General features: G+C 40.5%; 1 protein-coding gene across 1 annotated transcript; it reads right to left on the bottom strand.

Moving 5' to 3' along the window:
• Positions 1-205: 205 nt before the first annotated feature.
• adgrg1 (adhesion G protein-coupled receptor G1) lies at positions 206-21394 on the bottom strand. The gene is made up of 15 exons (XM_037095845.1): positions 21011-21394; positions 11326-11401; positions 9787-10052; positions 8811-8997; positions 8439-8484; positions 8093-8186; positions 6887-7006; positions 6564-6683; positions 4597-4639; positions 4388-4494; positions 4047-4162; positions 3688-3947; positions 3491-3590; positions 2458-2732; positions 206-1742 (listed from the first exon to the last, which is right to left on the bottom strand). The coding sequence occupies exons 2-15, from the start codon at positions 11387-11389 to the stop codon at positions 1615-1617; spliced, it is 1926 nt and encodes a 641-aa protein (XP_036951740.1). The 5' UTR covers positions 11390-11401; positions 21011-21394; the 3' UTR covers positions 206-1614.
• Between the last annotated feature and the right edge of the window lie 2951 nt (positions 21395-24345).

Raw genomic sequence — 24345 nt, forward strand, 5'->3', positions numbered from 1 at the left:
AAAGTGCCAATTTCAGAGCATCTAAAAACTAACTTGTTGGTTTTGTGGCAGATTAAAGAAATGCTCAAGTTTAGTTCACTTCAGAATAACTAATACATTTCTGGTCCATTTTGAAGATGGAGGGCTTATAACTATTATACTGTGTGTTTGTCTTTGTTTGATGTTGATCTGAATACAATCTAGAAAAAAAGGAATCATCCTCAAATTTATTATAAAATATTCAGCATTTATTTTACAATGCACACATACCGTATAAATCTTTCTAATGAGCATTACAGCAGTAGAAACGACAACTCAGTGAAGACCTAAGTCATTTTGAAAAAAAAACAACAACTCTAAAGTGCTAAATTATAGGTATGCTATGCAGGATTTGTTGGTTTCAGTTTGTAAAAACATAATTCAAAGTTGGCCCGTTCTCCCTGAATCACTGGGAGTGACAGAGAGCGACGGAGAGCAGTGGCAGTCCGGCAAACTAAGAACATTAAGCAAAAATAAACACAGCAACACACAACCCACTGGGTTATTTTACGAGGATTCAGCTGAATTGCATGTCCACTGTTTGCCTCTCCGCTCTGCATGTGTGAGTCTCAGCCCCAGCTCTGGACACACAGAGGCCTGTGGGGGGTTGTAAGTGATTATTGAAAGGGAAAACATTTGTCTATACATTGTTTGTAAGGAAAATCCTGCATAGTTTACCATTTAAACTTAAACTCAGCTGAAAAAATGCTAAGACAGTACAAAATTACAAATACAAAGCTTATCTAAGGTTCAAGGAGAGCTTCAATTATGTTAAGAATGATATAGTTCTTCTGTACAGACAATACAATGGAAATCACAGTACAGCAGACTGCAATTGTCACAGTAGACTTCCCCATGTTTTGAAATAAAGCTTAACTTTATCTCCACTTTACAATTTAAAACTTAAACAAAAATTAAATCCCTTCTTTAACTAGACCCAGTCTAGATATTCTGAAAAAAAAACTAGGCTCCAGGCCTGTATTTTGAGTTCCTGAGTGAAGGTGTCATTTCTTCTCCACTGTCCTGGAGAAGAAAATCCAACCTGTTTGACTGCAAAGTGGATGGAGTCAGGTGATACTTAGAACAACTTAATCTCCAGTCATATGATTTGTACCCACAACTGCCTTCTGTAGTTCTAATTAAACACAAATGCTTTATTGCAAAATGCATCTGACCAAAATCTGGGAACTCTAAAGCTTATTGAACACAGTTTGCAATCAGCGAAGCAGGTACTGGGTCTGACCAGGACCAAAAAATAACTGACTTAAGGTCAGTTTTTAAAACAGTGATAATTTCACTTAGCGTGCCTGTGTTTACAACCCAGCTGGTCTGTCAGCAGTAGAGTGACGGTGTAAGATGTGGAGAGCTCAGTCACACATTTTTTGGAGTTACTCTTCAATTGTAATTTGTCGTTGTTGCCAGCAGTTACCACAGCTGATGGAAGAATTTCAACTGAGGACACTGAATCTACAGTGTCATAGTCAGTGGGGGAACATTGATCAATCTACATTTAATCACGCACACTGATGAGATGACTGTGTTTTTACATGTAAGCTTGACCACTGCTTTGACCATCTGTCACAAATTTAAGTCCCTCTAACTCTTCTCCTGGGCCTGTAGCATGTGTTGTCTGGTAGATCCTGTGCTGGTGCTGCCAAAAGCAGAACCACCAGCCTGTTTTCTCATCCAGTCCAGCATGAAGAACCGCAGCATCAAAAAGAAGCCTGGCGGAAGAGAGCAGAAGCACGATTCAATCATTCATATGTTTTCTCTGATTTTTCAGGGTCACTGGGCAAAAAGTCTATGAAATAAGTAGAGGGTAGACATTCATTCAAGGTAGGTCGAGACAGGTCTCAAATACATTGCATCACGTTGGTACAGATTATCCTAGTGAACGACTAATGTGCGGCAATAACAGGGTTAATACGTTTAAATGTTGGACCTGAATCAAAACATGTGAGAGGAAACAGCCTTTATTCTGATAGGCACCAGCAACACAAGGCCTTGATTAACCATGGCCATTGTCTCATTCCCATACTGATACAATGGACCACTGGCTCCATACACACAGTCATCAATCTCTGAGGCAACAATGAAACTAGGCCTGTCCAAAGACTGACTAAATATAGTCATACCTTCTGGGAATGTTGAATTAATGCAATAAAACTACACAAACATGTAGCTTGTCATGGTTTATGTGTGATCTTTTCCCCCATCTGGATCAGTATATTTGTCTAGGAGACAGTAATGCAATATTAAGTCTTGTAACACGTTGTAATGTGTGAAAATGCAAGTCTCTTGTTGTGATAAAACGAGCAAACTCCTCATGCTTGCAAAGCTGAGTATAAACATAATATAAGCTCCATGTATAACACCTGAAATGAATGAGGTCTACTGTATACCTGTGTTGGACTGACACAGTATATGCCAAGCACTGACCTTGAAAAGAGTTGAGGATGCAGAACAGGAAAAGAACGAAATCAGAGAGAGGTCCATAGTCTAGGAAGGTCAGACCCCAAGTTGTCCCAAAGAGACAGCTGAGACCCCAGATGCTGAGAAAAGCCACACGGTTCTGCCTCCATTCATCCCTGGTGCGGATCTGTCTGTAGACAAGGAGGAGCATCACAATGCCCGAGCTCACCAGGACCACCAGGGTTGTCATGTTGGTGAAATAGTGGGCCAGCAAGGCCTTGGGGGTGTCTTTCATCCAGCACCTGGAAACAACAAATACATTCTGAGAATGAAAAGCAAATCAACCCGAGGAGGAAAAATAAGAAGCCAAGTTTACTAAAACTGACATTACACCACTTGTGTACTGTGTGTGTGAATTGTGTGGCTTTCAATTGGCACTCTTTGGCCATATGTGTCAATTGCGTTTCTATGACCAGTGTAACAGTGCATGTGGACCTTTTCCAGAGAAGGGGTGAAGCATGCCAGACACACTTCCAAGAGGCTTATGGCGATTACTTTAGTATTTCAAACTGAACCTCTGTGGTTTGTTGTTTTCAGTTACTGCCAATGAAACCCAACTTTCCAATTTTGCTTCTTTGTAAAGAAACTCAGTGAGATTTTAGGCAATTACATGTGTTTATAAATGCAGCAGTGGAGCTTTGTTAGCGCTGATCATCAAGAGTAAATGCAGGAAGGAGAAGTATATTCAGTCGCTCCTATGACCACATGGGTAAACCACTGCTTTTAAATGTCAATTGAGACACATGCATCACTGGTTTTAGACACACCTGCAAGTGGGTAGCCCTGTCGTAATGCCACCCACATAACAACATTGCTACCAACAACAAATTCTTGCCACACTGGGCTGATCTTGGCCAGTCAAGCCAAGCCAGCAAATGTGTATGTCAAAGCCAGCTGCACATGTGATTTACAGAGCTTGCTTTTATTTGTACACTCTCCATGCATCAGCTCATGTGTTTATCCCCAGCAACTATCTTCATATACAAATAAAGTTACTTACATCCGATAAGGGTCGGACGGTTCCTCACATGGCAGCACCTTCCTCTCTCCATAAATGTCACCTACTGTAACCAGGACGATTACAGGAACAGCAGGAAGAACTGGAAAAAAGTTATAAAGGTCACACCTCAATATCACCTTTACCTAAATGTGCAGTAAAGGAGGGTTCTTTTTGGAAATGTTACTTGACTAACTCACCGAAGCCGACCAGGTTCCACACACAGGCCTTTGGGGAGGGGCTGAAAACCTTGTAGACTAACCAGAAGGTGTGGAAAACTTCTATACCCATCCAGGCAAAGGAACTGAGCAGAGCGTAGTGCAGGCCTGCTCCCACCCAGGAACACACACTCTCCCCTCCCACATTGGCCAGAACCCCAGTAAGGAAGAAGAGCCCATTGAGGAAGATAAGAGAGACAGCTAAGCCCAGGTGGATAGGTATGGACTGCTCCTTAGATCGTCTGGTGGAGGGAGAATGGAATAGAAATCAGAGGGTTACTTAATAATTACAAATGTATCTTTTTTGATAAACTACATAAGCCCTCAAAGAGTAATATTACCTCTTCCTCAAGAGATAAATGATGAGAGCGACACAGCTGAAGACAGACACGGCACAGCCGAGATATGTAATGGTGGTCAGTGCCACAAGGTGGCAGACTGGCCGAGGCTCCAGTTGCTGTCGGGACACAGAGCAATGAGCACAGCAACATACAACAAAAATGTGACTTTCTGTGTGACCTTTTTTAAAACTTTTCCTCACTATGAATGGATATGTCTGCTAGTGTCTATATGTGTTAAATCATGTATAAAGAGATGTCGGTTGATTGATTTTATGGACTTTAACATTAACAGCATTGAGTAGAAAAAGAGAAAATAGGAGTGAATATGCAGCATGTCTCACCACTAGAATAGAGAAGTAAGTCAGGTGGTTACAGTGGCACTCTGTCTGTTTTGCACCATTATGATGTGTCTCACATCCATCCACCAACCAATTGACCTGTGATGGATCTGCAAAAAGAAAATAATTAATATCATAAGGAGTTACAACAAATACATAGGGAGATACAGATATATTGTATGGTACAAAAACATTGTTTTAATGGTTCTAACCTTTCCTGGTGTCCCATGAAACACATTTCCTTGAATGCCTTTTCTGAAAAAACGAAGGAGGGAGAGATGTGAGTAGTAATCATTTCAGGTACATCATTTGAATCAGTGGCAACTATAAATGATCATTTCCATCCTGCATGCTAAATCTGTAGTGTGTCACCACAGATAGTACAAGTCTCAGTGTAATAATATTGGAGATCAGTTATAACCGATCTGAACGGAGGGTTTGTTGGCTTGTGTGCGTCACAGAGCAAAACAACAGACTGTCCTGAGCGTATAAACAGCACCATCTGTTTTTGTGAGATTTGAGGTAAGAAGAGAAACCTTCAAGTGGTTTCTACATGTTCTCTGTGTAGAAGTAGACATTCTGAACCAGACGTCATGAAACTGGAAAGGAACATGCCGTTTGTGTAACAGCAGCCACAGCCAACCACATTTCAGACGTGTGTGTGTTTACTGACACGTACATTCCACACGTTACAGTCACAACAAAACATTTGTGTCAGCTGTCTTTCTCTTTTTAATGAACTAAAACATTTCTGGAAAAAAAGAAATATCTAGCTCTAATTTTCATACTGTTCATTAGAGCAATATATTCCGGTGGCCACCATTAAACAGTGAGCAAGACAAAACACATAAATTCCAATAATTGGAGAACCAAATAATTAAATTGACTGTATATGGCAACAAACACTGGCAGACATTTCTCTTGTTTTCCACAGATTCCAGTGTTTTTAAAGCTCATTAAATAATAACATTTGAATGTAAAGATGTAGAAAATATAAGTGAACTCTGATCACACTGATAGAATCAAAAGGTCAAACCATATTTGATAAGTTTATCTGTTCATTGACATACATCACACACGTTACAGTTACAGCAGAACATTTTGCTTCAGTTGTGTTTCAGTTTGAGGGAATAATCTGGGTTCTGCAAAAGTACAGGACAAATATCAAACCCTACTTTTCTTAGAGCAATATATTCCTGTGGCCACCGTTAACAGTGACCACGATGTGGACCAAAAAATCCAGTTTATTACCTAACCCTAACTAACCATAGCACAAAAAGTAAGGAAATTTGTGTTTGGTAGATTATTTCTTCATTGTTGCAATCTTTATTGCCAATCAATCTTATACCATTAGAAACCCCATTTATTTCCCTTTTAAATGGTGCCATATATGTAAGGAACATGCATTTGTTGGATGAGCTGCAGAGCTGTGTATGTGGGTCCCTCCATGAACAATTGTGTGGGGTTCCTCAGAGATTACCTCCTCAACCCCACTGAACACTTGTGGGATCAGCTTGGGCGTGCTGTTCATGCCACAGTGACCAACACAACCACTATGGCTGACTTGTGACAAATGCTGGTTGAAGAATGGGATGACATCCCACAGCAGTGTGTCACCAGGCTGGTGGCCGGCATGAGAAGGAGGTGCCAGGCTGTTGTGGCTGTGTATGGTTCTTCCACACGCTACTGACACTCCTGTTTGTTAAATTAATGAATAGTAAAATTGCCAATATGTCTTGTTTCTTCAGAATTCAATCAGCCAATCAACCAAACAACACCAAACAAGAGTCAATGGCAGAATAATCTAGCAGAGTTTGGCAGAGAAGATTCATCCTCAGCTCTGCGGCTCATCCCACAAATACTGTTCCTTACAAATGTGGCACCATTTATAATGGAAATAAGCAGCTTTCAAATGGGATAAGATTTAATGCCAAGAAGCATTGTTACAACTAAGAAATAATCTGCCAAACACAAATTTCCTTACTTTTTGTGCTTTGTTTAGTAAACGAAATAATTGAACTGGCTATATGCAGCAACAAATACTTGGTACATTTCATTTTGGATAGAAGACTTTTATCAAGGGTTTGGCAGATTTAATGTCCATATTTGTAAAACATGATTGTTAGAACACTGATCACACTGATAGAGACAAAAGGTCACAAGACAAACACAAACTTACAGGTAGGAGGACATCATGGTTGAAAACAATCTTAACTGGCTGAGACATCTCAGAGATGACCTCGTTCTCCACAGTAATTTCCACAACGTCGTCAAGAATCCTGCCCTTCTTGTGACCATCCTGGAGGACACACACACACACACACACACACACACACACACACACACACACACACACACACACACACACACACACACACACACACACACACACACACACACACATCTTTACCTGTCCCCTCACATAATAATGCCTTTAATACACAGAGGAGCAAGAGTCAATCTTTTAGCATTCCCATGAGTACAAATAGTTTAGAGCCTTACCTGGAACAGTGAGTCATTTTTGAAGAAAGTGCAGACTACTTTGCTGGTCTTTTTTGGTCTTTTTAGAACAGGGGGGATCTGGACTGTGATTGTGGGCTCTGCAGAAACACCTTGAGTGATCTGAAAAACAGAGAAAAGCAGCACAGCATTGTACATGTATTGTATGTGACTGATGAACAGGGGAACAACCAGCCATAACCCAGTTCACCATATAGTATAGTGAGCATGCATCACATCCCCATGCTGTCCACAGCTGTAATTAGAAGACATGCATGTGGATTGCTGGGTACTCACACAAATGGTCCTATTTTAAGATTGTTTGGAGGACTAAAGTCAGCTTTCAAAATCTGTACTCTACTTGTCAGTAAAGTGCTGCTGTCACTCACTTTCATGTGGCTAACCTCGCACCTATTTTCTTAACTAAATCACTACTATCCTTAACATGAATGAAAATGCTAAGACAGTTACTCATTCACTGAGTTAAAAACCTGCTAAGTGTCTTGATTAAAAATGGACACACACAGTCACAGGAGTGAAGCAGCCAGTTCAGCTGAGATGCAGAACAGGGATAAGTCAGTGCAGTGTCTTCTGTCTACAAAAATGATTGTCAGTTAATCTGTGAATCAACAGATTACTTTGTATGTGAACTGAGTGACTTTCTACACATCACTGCCACTGAGCAAAAATTGTCAAGTTCTTATATGAAACTAGTTGCAAGAATAGCATAAAGTTGATGAAGTGATAAAGTAAAAAATATTCCATCTTATGAATGATTGCCTGTGAAAAAAACTGCAGTTTCATGCATGCTGAAGAAGCTTCTCTTTTGTTCTATAAACCCCTTTATTTCTGTTTCTGTTGGTGTAAAAGAGGAAATGTGCTTCATAAGTATGCAGGGTAAAAATACAACTGAGGCAGAATCAGTGTGGTTAAAATGTAGCTGGTGTCTCAGCTCTGGACTGAAAGGATATACTTTAACCCTCAGCTTTTGAGAGAAAAGTCTGAGTCTGTAGTTTGCTGAGGAAAAATGAAAATTTCAGCATCTACAATTCAATGACGATCTTCATCACTTCATCCTGAATGTTCAGAAACCTCCACAATTGCTACTTAATGGACCTTGTGATGAGATTTTCATTCAAATCTTACATGAATATTATCCCTTTAATGTAAATAAGTCAAGTTTTAGCTCTTCCTCTGTGTGTGTCTTACATTTGATGTCACGCTGAAGCCTTCAAAATCCTCTTTCATCTCCACCTCGAAGCCGCGAGCACAGGGATGCTCAACAGTAATGACATCTTGGGACCTCAACAGAGACACACACACAATATTAAGTTGTAAAGGTTGTGTTAGTTACCCCCACCCTGACATATTATAAAGCTTAGCTTCCAGTTTGTCGACAAAGTTCATGCACTAGCTTACACACAGCTTCACAACAGTGGGCTTGACAATTAAGAAAAAGCCATATGAGGAGGGGAATGATGATAAGGACACCCTGTCATGGTACACTGACAAAAAATGTGATATCACATTTGAGAAAACAGAGAGAGGAAATTACATTTTGACTTTGGTGAATCCCTGGTTCACTTGATCACATAACGCTTCTGAAAAAGAACAAAAAAAATAACAACCATTATACATACAAACACCTCAATAAGAATCTGATTCTTAAATCTGTTTGGATCATATTTGGATTTTTGTTTGGTTTTGAGTTAGTTTCGAGGCTTTTATTTTGAAGGTAATCCTTACAGACATATTGTGTGTTTGCCTACAAAAAAAGGAAATGTTAATAATCAATGTGGAAAATCTTACTGGATTTACTGAAATAGAATATAATACACAACATCTTCAGTCTAGGTGAATCAAAAACGTTTCTCTTGCTGAACACATTCCAGTTACAGATGTGCAGACAACATCCATTCTCTCTTACTGCAGTTGATGGAGCGTCCCGTGAAACTGTAGCCTGTCAGTGTATCAATGCTGAGCAAATCATTTTTGACATTTCCATTGCTGATGCCATAGCGTGCTGTGTTCTTGTTTGCATCATTAGACAGATCCGTGCAGCAGGAGCCCTGTAGGCTGGCAGGCCAGCACAGAGTGAGGTTCTTTCCTTTGACCTGTACAACAAAATAAGAAAACAAACCCCATTAAGCTCTTTAATCAAGAATGCCTTGAATAAGACTGACTTGACCTTGACTGCCTGTGCAATAATACTATTTGTTTTTGTATATATTCATATTCATACTAATACACTGAGTCTGTTTATTCTTATAAACTGTATTTAATTTTGACACTTTATTTAAATGTATATAATGCATATTTCACTTCATGTATATACAATGCACATAAAGTATTGTCCATTCTATATTTTATTTTATTTTAATTTTTATTCTATTTTAACTTTTCTCTCTTATTCAAATCCTTTTCAAATCTTTTCTAGTATTTCTTTAGTATTGTACTTATTGTATGTCTGTATGTCTGTCCACCTTGCTATTGTGACAAGTCAATTTCCCCGATGTGGGATAAAATAAAAGTCTAAAGTCTAAGTCTAAAGTCGAAGCTCCTGTGCCATAAACTCTGCGTCTGAGCCTTGCATTTTTACATACGCACATTTTAATAGTGTGTTCTAACAGCTCACTATTTCACTTTCAGAACTGATACTGTAGATACCAAAAAAAGAAAGGATCCTAGTTTTGTTTTCACACCTTCTTCTTTGTAGACTGATGATTACTTGTAATCTGGGGCAAACACTTGTCTTTTCAGAACTTTCATGTTATTGCGGCAGACTGAAGAATGACAGGTGACATTATAATAGTTTTTAGATGTGAGAGGTGATGACCCGCTGCATGGACACATACTGCTCATTAAACCCTCGTCTTGCCTCCTTCTTCCTTTTTCTGATTTACCTCCAGCTTCAACTGGTCCAGCAACGGCTCCCAGTACAGACAGAAGTTACTATCTTCTGATGGATCAAGTCCAAACTGCTTGAGGGGAATTACTTCAGACCGTCTGCATTTGGCTGTGATCTGTCCATCAATGGACAGAGAGCTCTCATTGGCTGAGACTGAAATCCTTTTACAGCCTGTGGACAGGTTGACAATGAGGCTCAGGGAGCGATTGCCATGGCGCCAGGTGCCACAGAAGTTCGTGTCCACGTCATTTTCACTTGAACCTGAAAGAGACACAAGTAGAAACATTTCAAATATAGTCTTTGTAAGACTGTGAATGTAATACCCTCACATCATTGCAGTTTCAAAACACAGTCACCATAAAAAATGTGTTTCATACAGTTCTGTGTTACTCTGTGTTATTATTAAAAATAAATATCTAAGGAATACTTGATATTCGCAAAAAAATCTAATGAGCTCAAAGTAAGATGTTGGACCTGTGAAATAACTGTAGAAACTTTTGAAAAGGTTTTAATATGGAAAATAAACATTTGTTGTTGAAATTTCAATATAATTGACGCACAAACAACCGGGTCATAACAGTCAGATTTAACACTCAAGAAAGTAAAAAGAAAAGTTCAGTTTGGATCCATCTATTCAAAAATAACTGATGACAATCTAGGAACAGAAGAGTTCCAGGTCTAATTTTCATGCTGGTTCATAAACTGAATGAGCTCTAAACTGCAATAGACTATAAAATGTGACCTGACCAATCTCCAGTACATCATGTTGGTAATCACAGCCACCTCGACTTGTACTGGATGTAAACATGCAAAGCTTATTGGCAGAGAGAGTTCTTAGTTATTAGTCAAAACTGCATCGCATAATTATCATCGAGATAAAACTACATTTCTCCATGTGATAACATGTCAGCAAATACACGTCAAATAACATGCAATGAACTGAATTTGTATGGACGTGCTTACAGCAGTTCACAACTGTGCTTCACACACGTTTCAATTTCAAGTGCAGAATTAATCTTGCAAACTAAACGTTCATGCATGTATCTATGAGCATGTGCAGCACTGATGTTTCAGTGTGAGGAACTGAACATCACAACCTCACAGTCTCACTGATCCTCACTGAAGCCCATGCATCCTGCCTTTGCTCCAGACACTTGCTATCTGACAGTTCTTCTGAAACTTAGTGAGCATAACAAAACATTATGAGAATGAATTAATTCAGCTTATTTGCAACATAACTTTACAGACAGAAGCTATAGCAGTTTAACGTCACTGTGTTTTCTTCACAAACATGCTAAATGTTCGGAGCATAGGCTCAAACATCTGATCAGATCATCTTCCCCACAGAGGAAATTTGTGGTGTATGTTGGAAGTTTCCATCACATTGTTTTTGATCTTGATCATCTCTTGACTATCCCTACACATGACATACCACATACAGAAGCAGGCACGATGGAGCTGGAGTTCAGCAACATAGTGGTGAGAATGAATATGAGGCTAAAAGAGGCTTTCTTCCCCAGTGTGGTTATCTCACCTGAGGAGAGGAGGATGATCAAGAAGAACACAGCCCTCAGACTCACACTCAGTCTGAGCTCCATTGGTAACTGCAGCTGAAAAGACACAAAGACAGCAAATTATAGCTGTAAAAGAGGAACAATTCTAATGTTTACTTCTGGATAGGAAGGGAGAACAGTTTGCTAGCAAATTAAAGAACCACTGAAACCACCATCTGATAAAAAAATGGAAGATTGGATGAAAATGCATTGTGTGCATTTGCTCATAGTGCTTGTGGCTCACTTGCTGCCTTAAAAGGCAAATTTAGTGAAACACAAACATGTCTCACGTTCTTCTGTGTGCCAACATGTCACATTTAAAACAAAAACCTCAATACCTAGAGGCAGCACAGGCTTGACATAGCACGTTTGTTTAATGATACTATTCTTAACCAGCCGCCTGTTTTGTTATCTATATTCTCTTATCAATGAATACAAATGAGTTAAGGCTCAAAATACACACAGGGACCATTCTGTGCTCTTATCATTAGGCACAGTCTTCCCCTAACTGGCGCACACACACACACACAAAATTAGTCTTTCCATTACCATATAGCAAGATTAAAGTCAACTACTTTTGATATTAGTATACACTGCAGACAAGTATTTAGTACTTAGTATTTAGGGACTTGATGGGTGATGAGCAGTGATGGTTGCAGGAACAGCCACTGCGGGAGAATAACTGGTTTGCCATTAATGTCGTAAAAGTGTTAAGAGGTCATACAGTAAGTTGGTGTTGTGAGAGTCAAACGTTTCAACCCGTTTGATTGGTTTGCAGATGCTGAATCCGTCTCTCCAACGTCACTGCTTAAACTCGCTGAAAAAAGCCTACTTTGCATCATGTTAAAATTCACAGGGAACCATGTGTGTCACATGACTTGTGTCACATATGCACACAGATTTCTTTCATTTCCGATTTCCACCAAAGAGTCCGACTCATCCCAGTTTTCATCACACAGACTTTTGAGCTTAACTTTTTTCCCTCACAATAAAACACCTTCCATATGCTGGTGCAGTCACCCATGGTCACACCTTGCAATTTAACATACAACAAATAAACACTGGATCTATGACTGTGAAGCATTACTGTAAAGCATATGTGACAATGAAAACTTGTCCACACAATGCAGACACAGATTTTGGAGGGGAAACGGAGCAGTCGTGGTAACCCTCAACATCACAAGACAAACAGGAACCTGTTGAACCACAGACAAAGCAGAAAGACAGCAACAAAAACGAAAAAGACAGACAAAAAGAAGGAGAGAGGAATATCAAGCCGCACAGCCTCGGGGGTCAGGTGGCTATTTATAAGTACATTCGACGAAACACACACCTGATACTCGAGAAGGACCTAAGCCTTGGAAAATCCCACAGCAGCGCACACAACTGAAAAACGTACAAACACAAGGAAGGATGTTTGAGCAATACAGCAACAAGCTACAGCTGATCCTGGACTATGAGACAGATGATTCTTGCACCTATTAATGAGATTTTTAGTGTATGTTTAGAATGTGCTCTGTGTTCATGAATCATTGGCAGTGGCTCAGGCAGTACAGCGAGTTGTCCACTAATCCTCGTGTTGGTGGGTGAATCCAGCTCCTCTAGTCTGCATGTCAAACTGTCTTTGTGAGTGTGTGTACTTTGGATAAGAGGCGCTGCATCCTGGGCAGGAATTTGTAAAAATATTATGATTTGCCCATGGTACTTAATTGTTTCTGTCTCATCCCTATGATTTTTGAGCCTAGGTTTACTATTCTCTGCAGCTTGCTTCTTCCTTTTATGTTTAGATTACCTTACCTTTTTAGACATTATGTGTATTTATCTATTTACACTTAATTTTCCAGTCCATTTTTCTAAAAAATTGGTGTGATTTGCACATTTTAAAGATCCAGTGTTTACACTTGCAGTGTTTCCACAGAATCAGACTTTAATTGTGGCGGTGGCCATCCAGCTGGGGGGACCATAGAGCCAGAGCACTCCAGACTTCCATCAACCTTCCAGTTTAACGTTGCACTAACTTAGATGGAGATGAAATGTAAAGAGGCTGCTCTTCTAGACTCTCCAATTTTTATTGGACCAATTTGCCCAAGTTCTGACAGTAAAACGAGTCATTTTAGAGGGGTTGTGAGAAGGGATGTCTTGATCAGGTTTTTTTTACCCTGATCCCGATCCAAGTCCTTTAATATTTAGTAAATACTGATGCCGAGTCCCAATCTGATACTTAGCCTTAACTAATATCTTGCTGGATAATACAGCCACTTTAAGAAAAAAGGACCTGCATCCAAGCTGCTCCTTAATTAGTCCTTCGTTCAAATCCCTCCAAATCATCCACTGCTATTAACATATTCCTTACGTTGTCACATAAAATGAGGTGGACACGTTGCTCGTCTATTTCTCAGTGTTCAGCATCTCCTCGATTTCCTTTGCTGTATGAAACCTTCTATGTAATATTTTGTCCTTCCAAATGAGTAGGATTTAATGCAGCTCTTTTGTTACCCCCTCGCGAAACGGACATATTGCAGATGTTTCATGTTGCCGTTGGACTGCTTTTGCTTTTATCTGCAGGTTTGCCAGAGTAACGAGTTCTGAAAAAAAAAAAAAAAAAAAAAATGGCCTTGTGTCCACATTCAAATTGCTGATCCCAATCTGTGGAAAAATGCCCATATCAGCCCCGATCCTGCAGATTGGATAAGGAAATCCCTAGTTGCGAGGCATTTATTACTGTTTCACAGACGTGTCTTTCACAATGCTAGCTTTTGGGAAAAAGTCCCCAGTGCATCATATGACGATGTAATTAGCCGGCTTGGCCATGACAAACACTGGCTTCAAGGTCTGGCGCTCTTTGTGGGGGCTTGATCTTGATGATGAGACCAGCTGTCTTCTTTGATAAGGAAGTTACGTCTAGTCAACCGCGTTAACTAATACACCTCTTCTTCATTGTTACTACCAGCAAACCAAAAACCACACCGCCATCCGCTGTATTGGAGGATATGACGTCATGCTATTTACTGACGGGTGCGGTCTTGAGTGCGTGACCCGCAGTGTGGTAGCCAACATTGATACTGTAGCGGACTTACACAAATAAATGAATGTGTGGGAAACACTGACTAGACTTCAATTAGTCTCATAGTTATAGCTCTGAGTTTGCTTTTTGCATTAACTCTCATTCATGACTAATTTGATTCATAAAGGCATTTATTTTTGCTGCAGGATGTGCGTCTGAGTCTGTGTCAATGGTTTAACAAATTCAAGTCGCCTTCCTAGTTTTACTTTTGTTCGTCCTCCACAGTGGATACACTCTGTACAACACTGAAGGGTAAGGCATATAAAGGGTGCTCTAGTAATCATAAAAAGCAGTTTGTAATCTTTGCATAAAGTTTAACCTCTATTTTGGTGTTTGCTTGCTGGTGCTGTAAAGTGTGCAACATACTATACCTGCAAACCTGGGTTTCACACATTACATTTTCTGTTTCACACTGACTAATTCCTTTGTGTGTGAGAGTTGTTCTACATCTACAGCTGAAATATTGCACATCTATAGTTTTATGGTTTCCATTAATACATATTCCCGACTTAAATGGGACAAAATCATCCAGAGCAATAGAGTGTTGAGCTGTCTTTAAGTAAGATGGACCAACTGAGCTAAAATAATAAATACTCTTAAAACCTAAAATGTCATTTTATTAATATGTAACAAAATAGAGTATTCATTACATAAAACAACTACACTATACTAGATATGCATGTAAAGAAAGTGTACAAAGGTCTTGTGAAACTGCAACCTCTATATTTTAGACAACATGACTTTGTGAGTTTCTTTGTGGTTTTGACACTTCCCTCTCTTCTAATTCAACAGTGACATTAGGAGTTTTGAGGAAGGGCTGCTTAGGCGTGACTTCATAGTGGTTTAGCGATAGGAAACTAATGCACTACACACAAACACACACACACACACACACATTTTGGTGCAGAGAGGAGTGGAGCAGTGTAGTCGTTTTAACCTGTGACTTTTAAACCTGGTTCTTCACCATGTGCGTGAAGCTGCATGGCAGTCCTCTTTAGATGACAGTGTGGATGTGCAGGCTTGTCACATTCAGCCTGTGCATTGATTTTTAAACATAAATTATTTAAAGCTAAAGGGCTTCTGAGGCTGTGAACACAACAGTCCAATATTGTGCCGCAGCTGCTAAGAAGGTCAATACAAGTAGGGATCAAACGATTATCAGTTGGGTTATATCGGTACCGATAGCCAGCATTTTGGTGTGCATGCACAGTGCTCACACACACAGTGGAGAGTTTAAAAGTTTAGCCACCACGTAAAACTGGACTCATAGCCCGGCGCTGTTTTTGGGGGCTTGGTTCCGAAGGCAAGCTAAGGCAGCAGACTCTCCCGAAACTGTAATAAACATCCCAGTCCTCTACAACTCACAACTACTAGTAACATTACTGTGAGCCCGTTAAAGGCTGTAGACGCTCAGCAGACTGTAGAAACTCTACAACTCAGGACTACTAACATTACTGTGAGGCCCAATACGTCAGCGGCAGCTGTCTGTTCCTATGATAAACACTGATTATTACAGTGAAGATGCTGTAGGCTATTTTTTGTTTTTAACAGTTTTTAATCACTTGAAACAAGGTTGCAGATAATATTGATAGGGAAATAGTGATAAAAGTAAGAAGTGTGTGTGTGTGTGTGTGTGTGTGTGTGTGTGTGTGTGTGTGTGTGTGTGTGTGGTGTGAGAGAGAGAGAGAGAGAGTAGAGCACATTGATGGGATGGCAAGAGAATAGTGTTTGTGTGATAGTATGTTGTGTGAGAATATTGCTGTTCAAGACTTTAGACATCATGCACCTACATGAACTGCATGGTGTTCAGGGATGAACAGTCTCCATCGTTACTGTGCTATTTTTTCAGCTACAGTCACATTCATTGTTAGTAATGTAGCAGCCTAGTTTTGAATGACAGTGTCCCTGCTATCACATGTTGGTAAAATAGAACATCTACATAATAAAATCAACTACAGGCTTCCCAAATGCTGCAGTAAATGAAGCATGATGAGTTGAGCATATGTCAGCATGTGGCCCCACTTTTAAGTCTCTCTCTTTTTTCAAACCCTTATTGCAGATGGACAGACTCCAGTCTATGTGTAAAAACACTCAAAGTTAAGTCTTGGAGTTTATATTATCCAAAATGTTGACGCCAATATTTTCCCTTTTACTGCAAATGAATATCAGCTCAAAATATCGGTTATCGGCCTCCTTGATGACTAATAATCGGTATCGGCCCTGAAAAAAACATATTGGTCTATCTCTAAAACAAAGCAACAGATTACACATGCAGGCGGCTCTATGATGGTCATGAACGTACCAGTGTGACATGGGACATGCAGGAACTTGCTGTAGTTGCACCATCCCCCACATAGCCCAGCACCAACCTACTGTAGAGGGGGTTTGGGATTTATTCTACTATCACAGAAGTTTTAAGAGTAGTAGGCAAAGCATATTTAAATTCAAACTTCAAAGTAGCACTATGACAAAAAAAAAAACTACTTTAACACATCTCATGGCCTTTATCAGCAGATGCACTTTGTTTATTTGGCATGTAGATGGTTTATTTTGTCATCATCATATCTAAGAGTGAAACTTTCATGACGACAACTGAGAAACTTAGTCAGCTCATGAGATGGGATGTGATATGTGACCAAAGGCTACAGACAAAGCTAGTAGGAGAGGAAAATACATTCTGATCTGCTCCCATATTATGAACCATACAAACATGCACAGGTACTTTAGTACAGTCAAAACTAAAGGTGGAGAAGCAGCATTCAGTTATTATGTACCACGTCTCAGTGGCAATAAGAATGCAGAACATTTTAGGAAACATAAGTTGCCTTCAAAGTCATTTCAGTGAAGTATGTTGTCTTAGATTTCTTAATCTCAAAATCCTTCTACATGAATAAATGGGATGTTTTCACAAAGTAATCAGGTTTTGTTATAGCTACAAACGATTTTAAAAAAACTACAAACTGTCTAAATTTAGACCAGACCAGGAGCGCACATCTCTGTTTTGGGTTGAAATGATGCCACAAAGCTCTCACAGTCCTCCAGCATCACACTGGTGGTGGTGTTACTCATCACGGCTCCGGCTATAACAGGTTTATTGATGAAGGAGTCTTCTAGTTGCACTGAGGAAAACAGTAAACTAGTGTCATTCCACCCACACACAGCGCTACAAGTGTTAACATGCAATGGAAAGCTCAGTTTGCTAGAAATGTTTGCGGGAAGGCGAAAGCGTTCCTACCAACAACAAAACGCCTTCTTGTGAATGTGCAGATGTGCAAATGTGTGATCCATATGATCGTCTGCAGTGTCACACTTTCACATTCTTCATCTTTTACCTTTTACACGTTTCAGAATTGGCATGAAATGTAAACTTTCAACAATCTCTCACGCCCCCCACCCATAGTCCCTGCACAGCGCCCAGGAATTTCCTCTCTGCTTTCACTTCCCAGCTCTTGTGTGTGTGTGTGTGTGTGTGTGTGTGTGTGTGTGTGTGTGTGTGTGTGTGTGTGTGTGCGCACGTGTCAGAGTGAGAGGCATTGTCCAAAGACTGGCATAAATAGATACGTGTGTGTGAGTGTGTGAGCTGCTCACATACACTAAACATTGGTCATTTTTCAGTACCAAGCCCACAGTCATCCTGAAACGTGTTGCTTCAATGCACTCAGCACTCCTACACACGTCAGATGATATGCATTTATTCATGAACACATGCAAACATATCCTCCTCCAACCAACCTAAGTGTGAACGAGAAAAACCCCTGTAACCCTCTCACCCCCGAGTGTGACGCTTTGTTTCTTCCGGTAAAATTTACCACATGCCTTCCCATCTCCCATCATATAAGGGTGTGACTCATCCTGTCAGACTGGAGAGAGCGCACAGATATTAATCATCTTCAGTCTTGTTTGGCCTCACACACGGTGGAGTGGCAGCCAAAACACTGTGTGACACAGACAGATGATAAACGGGACAGAGAGAGTCGGCAATGAATCAACTCCGCTTCAGACAATTCAAATGTCTGAGTCATTCCAAATGTATGGAGGTGTAGAATCTTTTACCACAACTACTGGATAATCTTACATCAAAGCTTGTACAAACATTGATGGTCATCAGAGGACGAGGCCAACTGACTTCTAGTTGATACCCTGACTTCTTCATTAATGCCACTTCAAGCTTATCATTTTAGTTTTTTGGGGAAAAATGTCTCAACAACTATTGAATATACTGACATCGGGTTGACATTTGGTTTCCATGGTGCCCAAAAAATAAATGCTGATGACTTTAGTGATCAACTGACCGAAGATCACCTGGAACAGTATTTCACAACAAAAGGTGACCGTCACAACTGACCGTGAATTCTATCAGCATCAGTTGGATCTCAGATCTCAACTTCAAATCCTGTGCTTCGTGGGACCTGTTTTCAGTTCGGTAAAGTGTGCTGAAAATACCACTTCCTGCCCTTCTTAAAGATATGAGCATTTAACTGCCACGTTTTTCAAGTTTTCTCTTGGTGTAAGCACATTTTAGGATAAGCTGACAACAAAGCCTGACACCAAGTAAAGTTTACATTAATCATGTTGCATCCACATTAACCTTGCAGGTTGACTTTGCTGTTTGGATTTTGTGCTGCAAGAGTTTCAGTTTCCACTTACCCCACTACCTCTACAAGCAGCGCGAGGGAGCAAAGAATGTGCCAGAGTGATTTCAAGGGACAAAAGCTGCTCTTTGTTGTCAGGCCTTAGAGCCGAAGTGACAGCAAGCTTGAATACGGGTCAGAGATCACTGGTCTGTTTAAGCTAGTGGTTATAAGACATGCGCATGCACACACACCCGAGCAGCTCTTACTTTCTGCACAGCACACAGCCACTCTGAAAGACCACTGTGAAAAATGATACGTTTTAATTGTAAAATGTAAAATGGCTTATTTTCCATCTCTTAAGAGTTTTCTTCCAAGATGATCAAAAGAAGAAATCAAAGTAAAAGTATTATGTAGAGTAAAAACAACATAGCAATGTTGAGGAAAAGGTCAGGAAGAGTCCTTTTTCCTTCTAAAGTAACACACTGGCCACATTAATCTTGCTGTATTAGATGCTGCTGTGGGGAGATTGTGCTCTGCTACAATGTCGTGCACTGCTGCCAACATGGCTGCTGATAAGATTTGGGTTTGTTTTCGTTAGACGCATTTCAAGAAGCAACTGGCACACCATGGCTGCTGTTTGACATGCTGATTTACAGTATCTTGTATAAGCAGTTAAGGACTAGCGTGTGAAAAAGAAACGTTAAAGTCACACACCGCACCGAACAGCTACTCAGAAAGCTTCTGAAAGTGAAATTCATTACATCTTATTGAAAGTATTCATGACAACTTTTTTCTTCACACCAGATGCAGCGAACATGAAAATTAAACCAAACACTGCTGTGTCAAAGCAGGAATAAGCATCAAAGTCTGCTGCACAGAAACATTTCAAGTTGAAGTGGAAGACTAGATGTAATACGGTGGATGTGGAATGCTCCTTAGGCTACACTTGTGTTAGGACCTTGCATTCCTTCTGATAGCACCATGGCTGTACGGTGTGTGCATGTCTGCACGGATGTGTACGCGTTCCTTTATCTCTATCTTGATGTCCTCTGTGAGGAAATTGGAGGAGCAGGTGGAATGCTGCAGATATTTCCTTCGGGACACTGAATAAATCAATAAAATAAGACACACACGCACACGGAGACGTGCACAGACAAAAGCCAGCATATCAGCGGGCCTATATAACCCCAAATGTGGCCTTAGGTGTGAGTCAGGGGGCGCAGACTGCCACCAGGGGCTTTCTTTTCCTCATTAGGGAAATTTAAGTCAGCACAAAAGAGGAGGCGTTCCTGCACTGAGTCACACAATTACTGCAATATTTGCATTTTAAGGGGTAGGTTTTTAGAAAAAAAAGCCCTTCTCGTTTTTAGTCATTTGTTCACTTTCACTTTCAAACATCAAGCGCCTCTCTGATCGGCATATACTGGTTTACAGATGTTTAATTGTGGGGCAATACCCAGGTTACCTGCTCTCACTACAGGGTTCTTTTTTTCTGACTGAGTGAAGTCTTCTGATTATGAACTTTGGCACAGCCAGGAAACCACAAGAGCTGTGAGAGGTAAAAAAAAAAAAAAGAAAAAAAAAGAAAAAAGAAAAAGAAAAAAAGAATTCACAGGCTTGGCACAACTCACTTACTGTAAATAACACTTCTACTAAACCCAAAACACACAGGGGGGAAACGTATTTATCGAAATAAATGAGCAGTTAATGTATAAATAAGATGGGTGATGTAATACAAAGACCTGTATAGTTAACATCAGTTGGTTAAACGGTGTGTACCTGCTCACTTCAACAACAGCCATCATGTGCACCTTGATATGGCGTTAGTCACCAGGATACGTAATAAATACAATTATTAATATTTAAATCGATTTATACTGAGCAGAAATTAGATTGAACTTCTAAGTGAACGGCGATACCATTTTAATATTTCTAAATGTTCAAAGGGGCTTTAATTGACGTGCTGAATGAATCCGACAAGCTGAATTAAACGCTAAATTACAGCATTGTAACTTTGGCTTCACTCACCTTGGGTCTCTTCTTCTTGTCTCGTCAAGCTTTGTGATGCTCAGAGCCTTCAGGTCGAGCTGTGCCCCGCTGGCCCACACGAACTGGACCCGGTGACAAATGGAAAAGTAGCCGAACGTGGGTCGGACGCACAAGTCCTTCTGTTTAAACCGACGCAGGTTGGACGGAGGCAGGAGGAAAACTTAATTCGTGTTCACTTGCCTTTTCTTCCAGGTCATTTCTCACATTTGTCCTCTACACACGTGAGACAGTTCGACACGTTTAAAAAATAAAAATAAAAATTGAAAGTGGGACGAACAAGTGTCCGGACTGAGGCGTGGACTGCAGCCGACACTGCCCGCGGAGAGACTGTTGGTTCAGCGGCCACAGCGCACAGCAGGAGGTGCTGCTTCCGGTCGACACTTTCACAATACAACACTCAAACTAACGGCTCTGAAACAATCCCACAGACCTTTCACTTGACTGTATGTTATTCAAAATATATGTCACGATATGCTCAATTTGTTCAAAGAAAAGCTTGTTTCCCTCTCATGTCTTACATCCCTCTGTCTAATGTGTCCATATTTCCCTGGGAACGTTCATGCCAATCACCCGTGTTATTACGTTTTTGTTTTTTTTTACATTTTATTTTTCCTTTGAACATTCAGGAACACAAGAGACAAATAAATCATCTGTTCATGGCAAAAATTCAGAGGTCATTTCCTTATTCAGCCAAGATGTATGTTGGCCACAATTCAAGCGGGCTGGGTTACAGTCACAATGATGCAATACATTTTTCCCAACCTTATTTTGAAGAGCAAGTCATTTCCTGGTTTGACTCTGTGATCTGCGTCCAGCTTGACGCTGTTGAGGCTCCAGGTGCAGCAGTCCTGCCCGCACCTGAAGCTCCTCTCAGGCCAGATATCAGACCAACCTCAGCATGTCAGTGCCGTGACTGTTGGTGTTAATGAAGAAATAACCAACAGTATAATAACTTTTGAGCTATAATCCCTAATAATATATAACCCTCCCCCCACCAGAAACAAACAAACAAACAAACAATGAATAACACTACTTTGATTACACTTGTTCTGTTCAGACCTTCAGTCAAGTCAATTCCATATATGCATATATATGTATTAAGACACTTTGAGAGACCTGTCAGTCCACTCTGGGTCTGCCCTCCAGGAACATGTCAGCTAGATTATCTGCAAAACCTGTGCATGATATATTTTGTCTTATTTAATTTTATTCTCGTTTTTCTGTGACGCTGATATCAGCTTGCAAGGTAGTGTTAGATCTGCACTCCTTCGATGCCACAGGCAGCTGGCACTCTCAGATGTTACCACAGACCGCAGCTTCATCTTCAGTTGGCTTTGAACTGTGAAACTTGGAAGAAGAAGAAGAAGAAGAAAAAAACTTTATTGATGGTTGCACCAGAAAAACAAGCATTGTCTGGGTAAGTCAGCTGAGAGAAGTATGAAATCCACAAAGAAGGCAGCTGTAAAGAGAAGCATAAACAGCAAAAAGATTTGACTTTAAAGTGTTGATGAGATATTTTGATTAAGCAGTTACAACAGAGAATTCAAACTCGCCATGAGTTCCATCTAAGATTATCACTTCCTTTATGAAAAATAAAGTCACAAAAGCAGGTCACTTTAAGAAGATCGCTGGCGCCACTCAAACCGTTCACCCTGTGCACAACACTTCCTGTTACTGTGGGGTTAGAACTTGTTAAGCCCTTGACTACAAATATTATATGACAAGACTGTTTTTGTGGTTTTCTGTTCAACAGCTCGTTGTCCTAACTAAGATGAAAAATAATGAGCTGAGCTTGTTTTGGCTGCAAAGTTACAAGGTAAACATTAAAGGTGACTGTATGGCACAAATTCTATGGCAGTGTTGCGAGCTGTGACCCAACAAGGTTTCCCAGGTGTTCTGGTATCGGCCTCGTGAAGTGAACCAAACACAGAGGAGGACAGAAGGCGTGAACCTTTGGTGAAGTGTCTTTGTGCGTGTGCAAACCCTTTGTGTCCATCCACGTCTCTGTATGTTATTTAGATGACAAGTGTCCCCGTTAGGGACATCTGTACTTAATCTTAAACATGTGGTGTGACCCTGCCAATGCAATTTGTCCTGTGAATACGATTGTAATCAACGTGACTTTGAGCTGTATTTGCGCTCTGCACAAAAAATATAAATATCCATGACGCACCTGCAGCAGCATGCGCTCAATGAGGTTAATGTTTAAACTCACAGCATTATCAGGTGTCATTGTTTGTGCTCGGCCAACAATTCAAAGCACATTTACTACATATTCAAAGCACATTTCCACTAAAAAGACAACTTTAAATAATTGTAATCTTTTTGAATTAGCAAAGAAGGGTTGGGGGGCTGGGTGGTGTGTGGGGAGGTGGAGAGGCAGGGGGAGGGGGAGAAAGAAGGAAATGGCTAGATTCAGCACCTGGCTCCTCTCTTCTGTTCAACCGTCTGCATTACTGGTTGAGTGTGTGTGTGTGTGTGTGTGTGTGTGTGTGTGTGTGTGTGTGTGTGTGTGTGTGTGTGTGTGTTTGTTCAAAGCAGGAATTGTCAGTTGAATTGTGTGGGTTTTAATAATAAAGGGCCCTCTGTCTTGGTGATGGCAGGTGTGCCTGGAATAATAAACACACACACACACACACACACACACACACACACACACACACACACACACACACACACACACACACACACACACACACACACACACACACAGTGACTACACATTTATGACCCACTAGATGTGCTGTGTGGGACAGAGAGAGATTGAGAGTGGAAGACAGACAGACAGAAAGCGAGAACAGGGTGAGATACAGAGAGCCAGCAGACAGTCTCAAGCCTTCATACGCTGGTTATCTTATCATCCATCTCCATGAAAAACCATAGCAGACATCGTGGGCGACTGAGGTCCTTTCTCTAATAGATTAACCATTAGGCGTGCTTTTTGCAGGGTAAAGTGCAAAGCAGTAAATGAAGAACAGTGTCCTGTAGAGTGTATCGTCATCTTCCGTCAAAATCGCCAAATATGGTTGAAATTTCTGTCCGAACATGCAGACAAATGCTTTTGTGGCATATCATGTAACACAGTGGTCAAGTTGCAGGAGTGTGTGTGCTTCACAGGAAATAAAAACAGTTTGTGACTCAGATGCTTGGTAGCTGATCTGCCATTGTGCAATTACATTTTCCCACCAGCAACCACTACAGGATAATATCCAAAAACAAACTTTCCTAAGTCACATGTGTGTTGGGATAAATATCACAAGCCTTTAATGCAGGTTCTGTCAGAGAAGGTGTGTTTTTCTGTGTAACTGTGCAAA

The sequence above is a fragment of the Acanthopagrus latus genome, chromosome 4, assembly GCF_904848185.1.
Source record: "Acanthopagrus latus isolate v.2019 chromosome 4, fAcaLat1.1, whole genome shotgun sequence".
Lineage (NCBI taxonomy): Eukaryota > Metazoa > Chordata > Actinopteri > Spariformes > Sparidae > Acanthopagrus > Acanthopagrus latus.

Bases quoted from the DNA above. Each gene is read 5' to 3' on its own strand.
- adgrg1 (XM_037095845.1), bottom strand. From the start codon at position 11,389: ATGGAGCTCAGACTGAGTGTGAGTCTGAGGGCTGTGTTCTTCTTGATC. The intron at 4,495-4,596 runs GTTAGAACCATT...TTCTTTTTGCAG, and splicing joins TTCATGGGACACCAGGAAAG to ATCCATCACAGGTCAATTGG. The intron at 1,743-2,457 runs GTCAGTGCTTGG...CTCTTCCGCCAG, and splicing joins CATCCTCAACTCTTTTCAAG to GCTTCTTTTTGATGCTGCGG.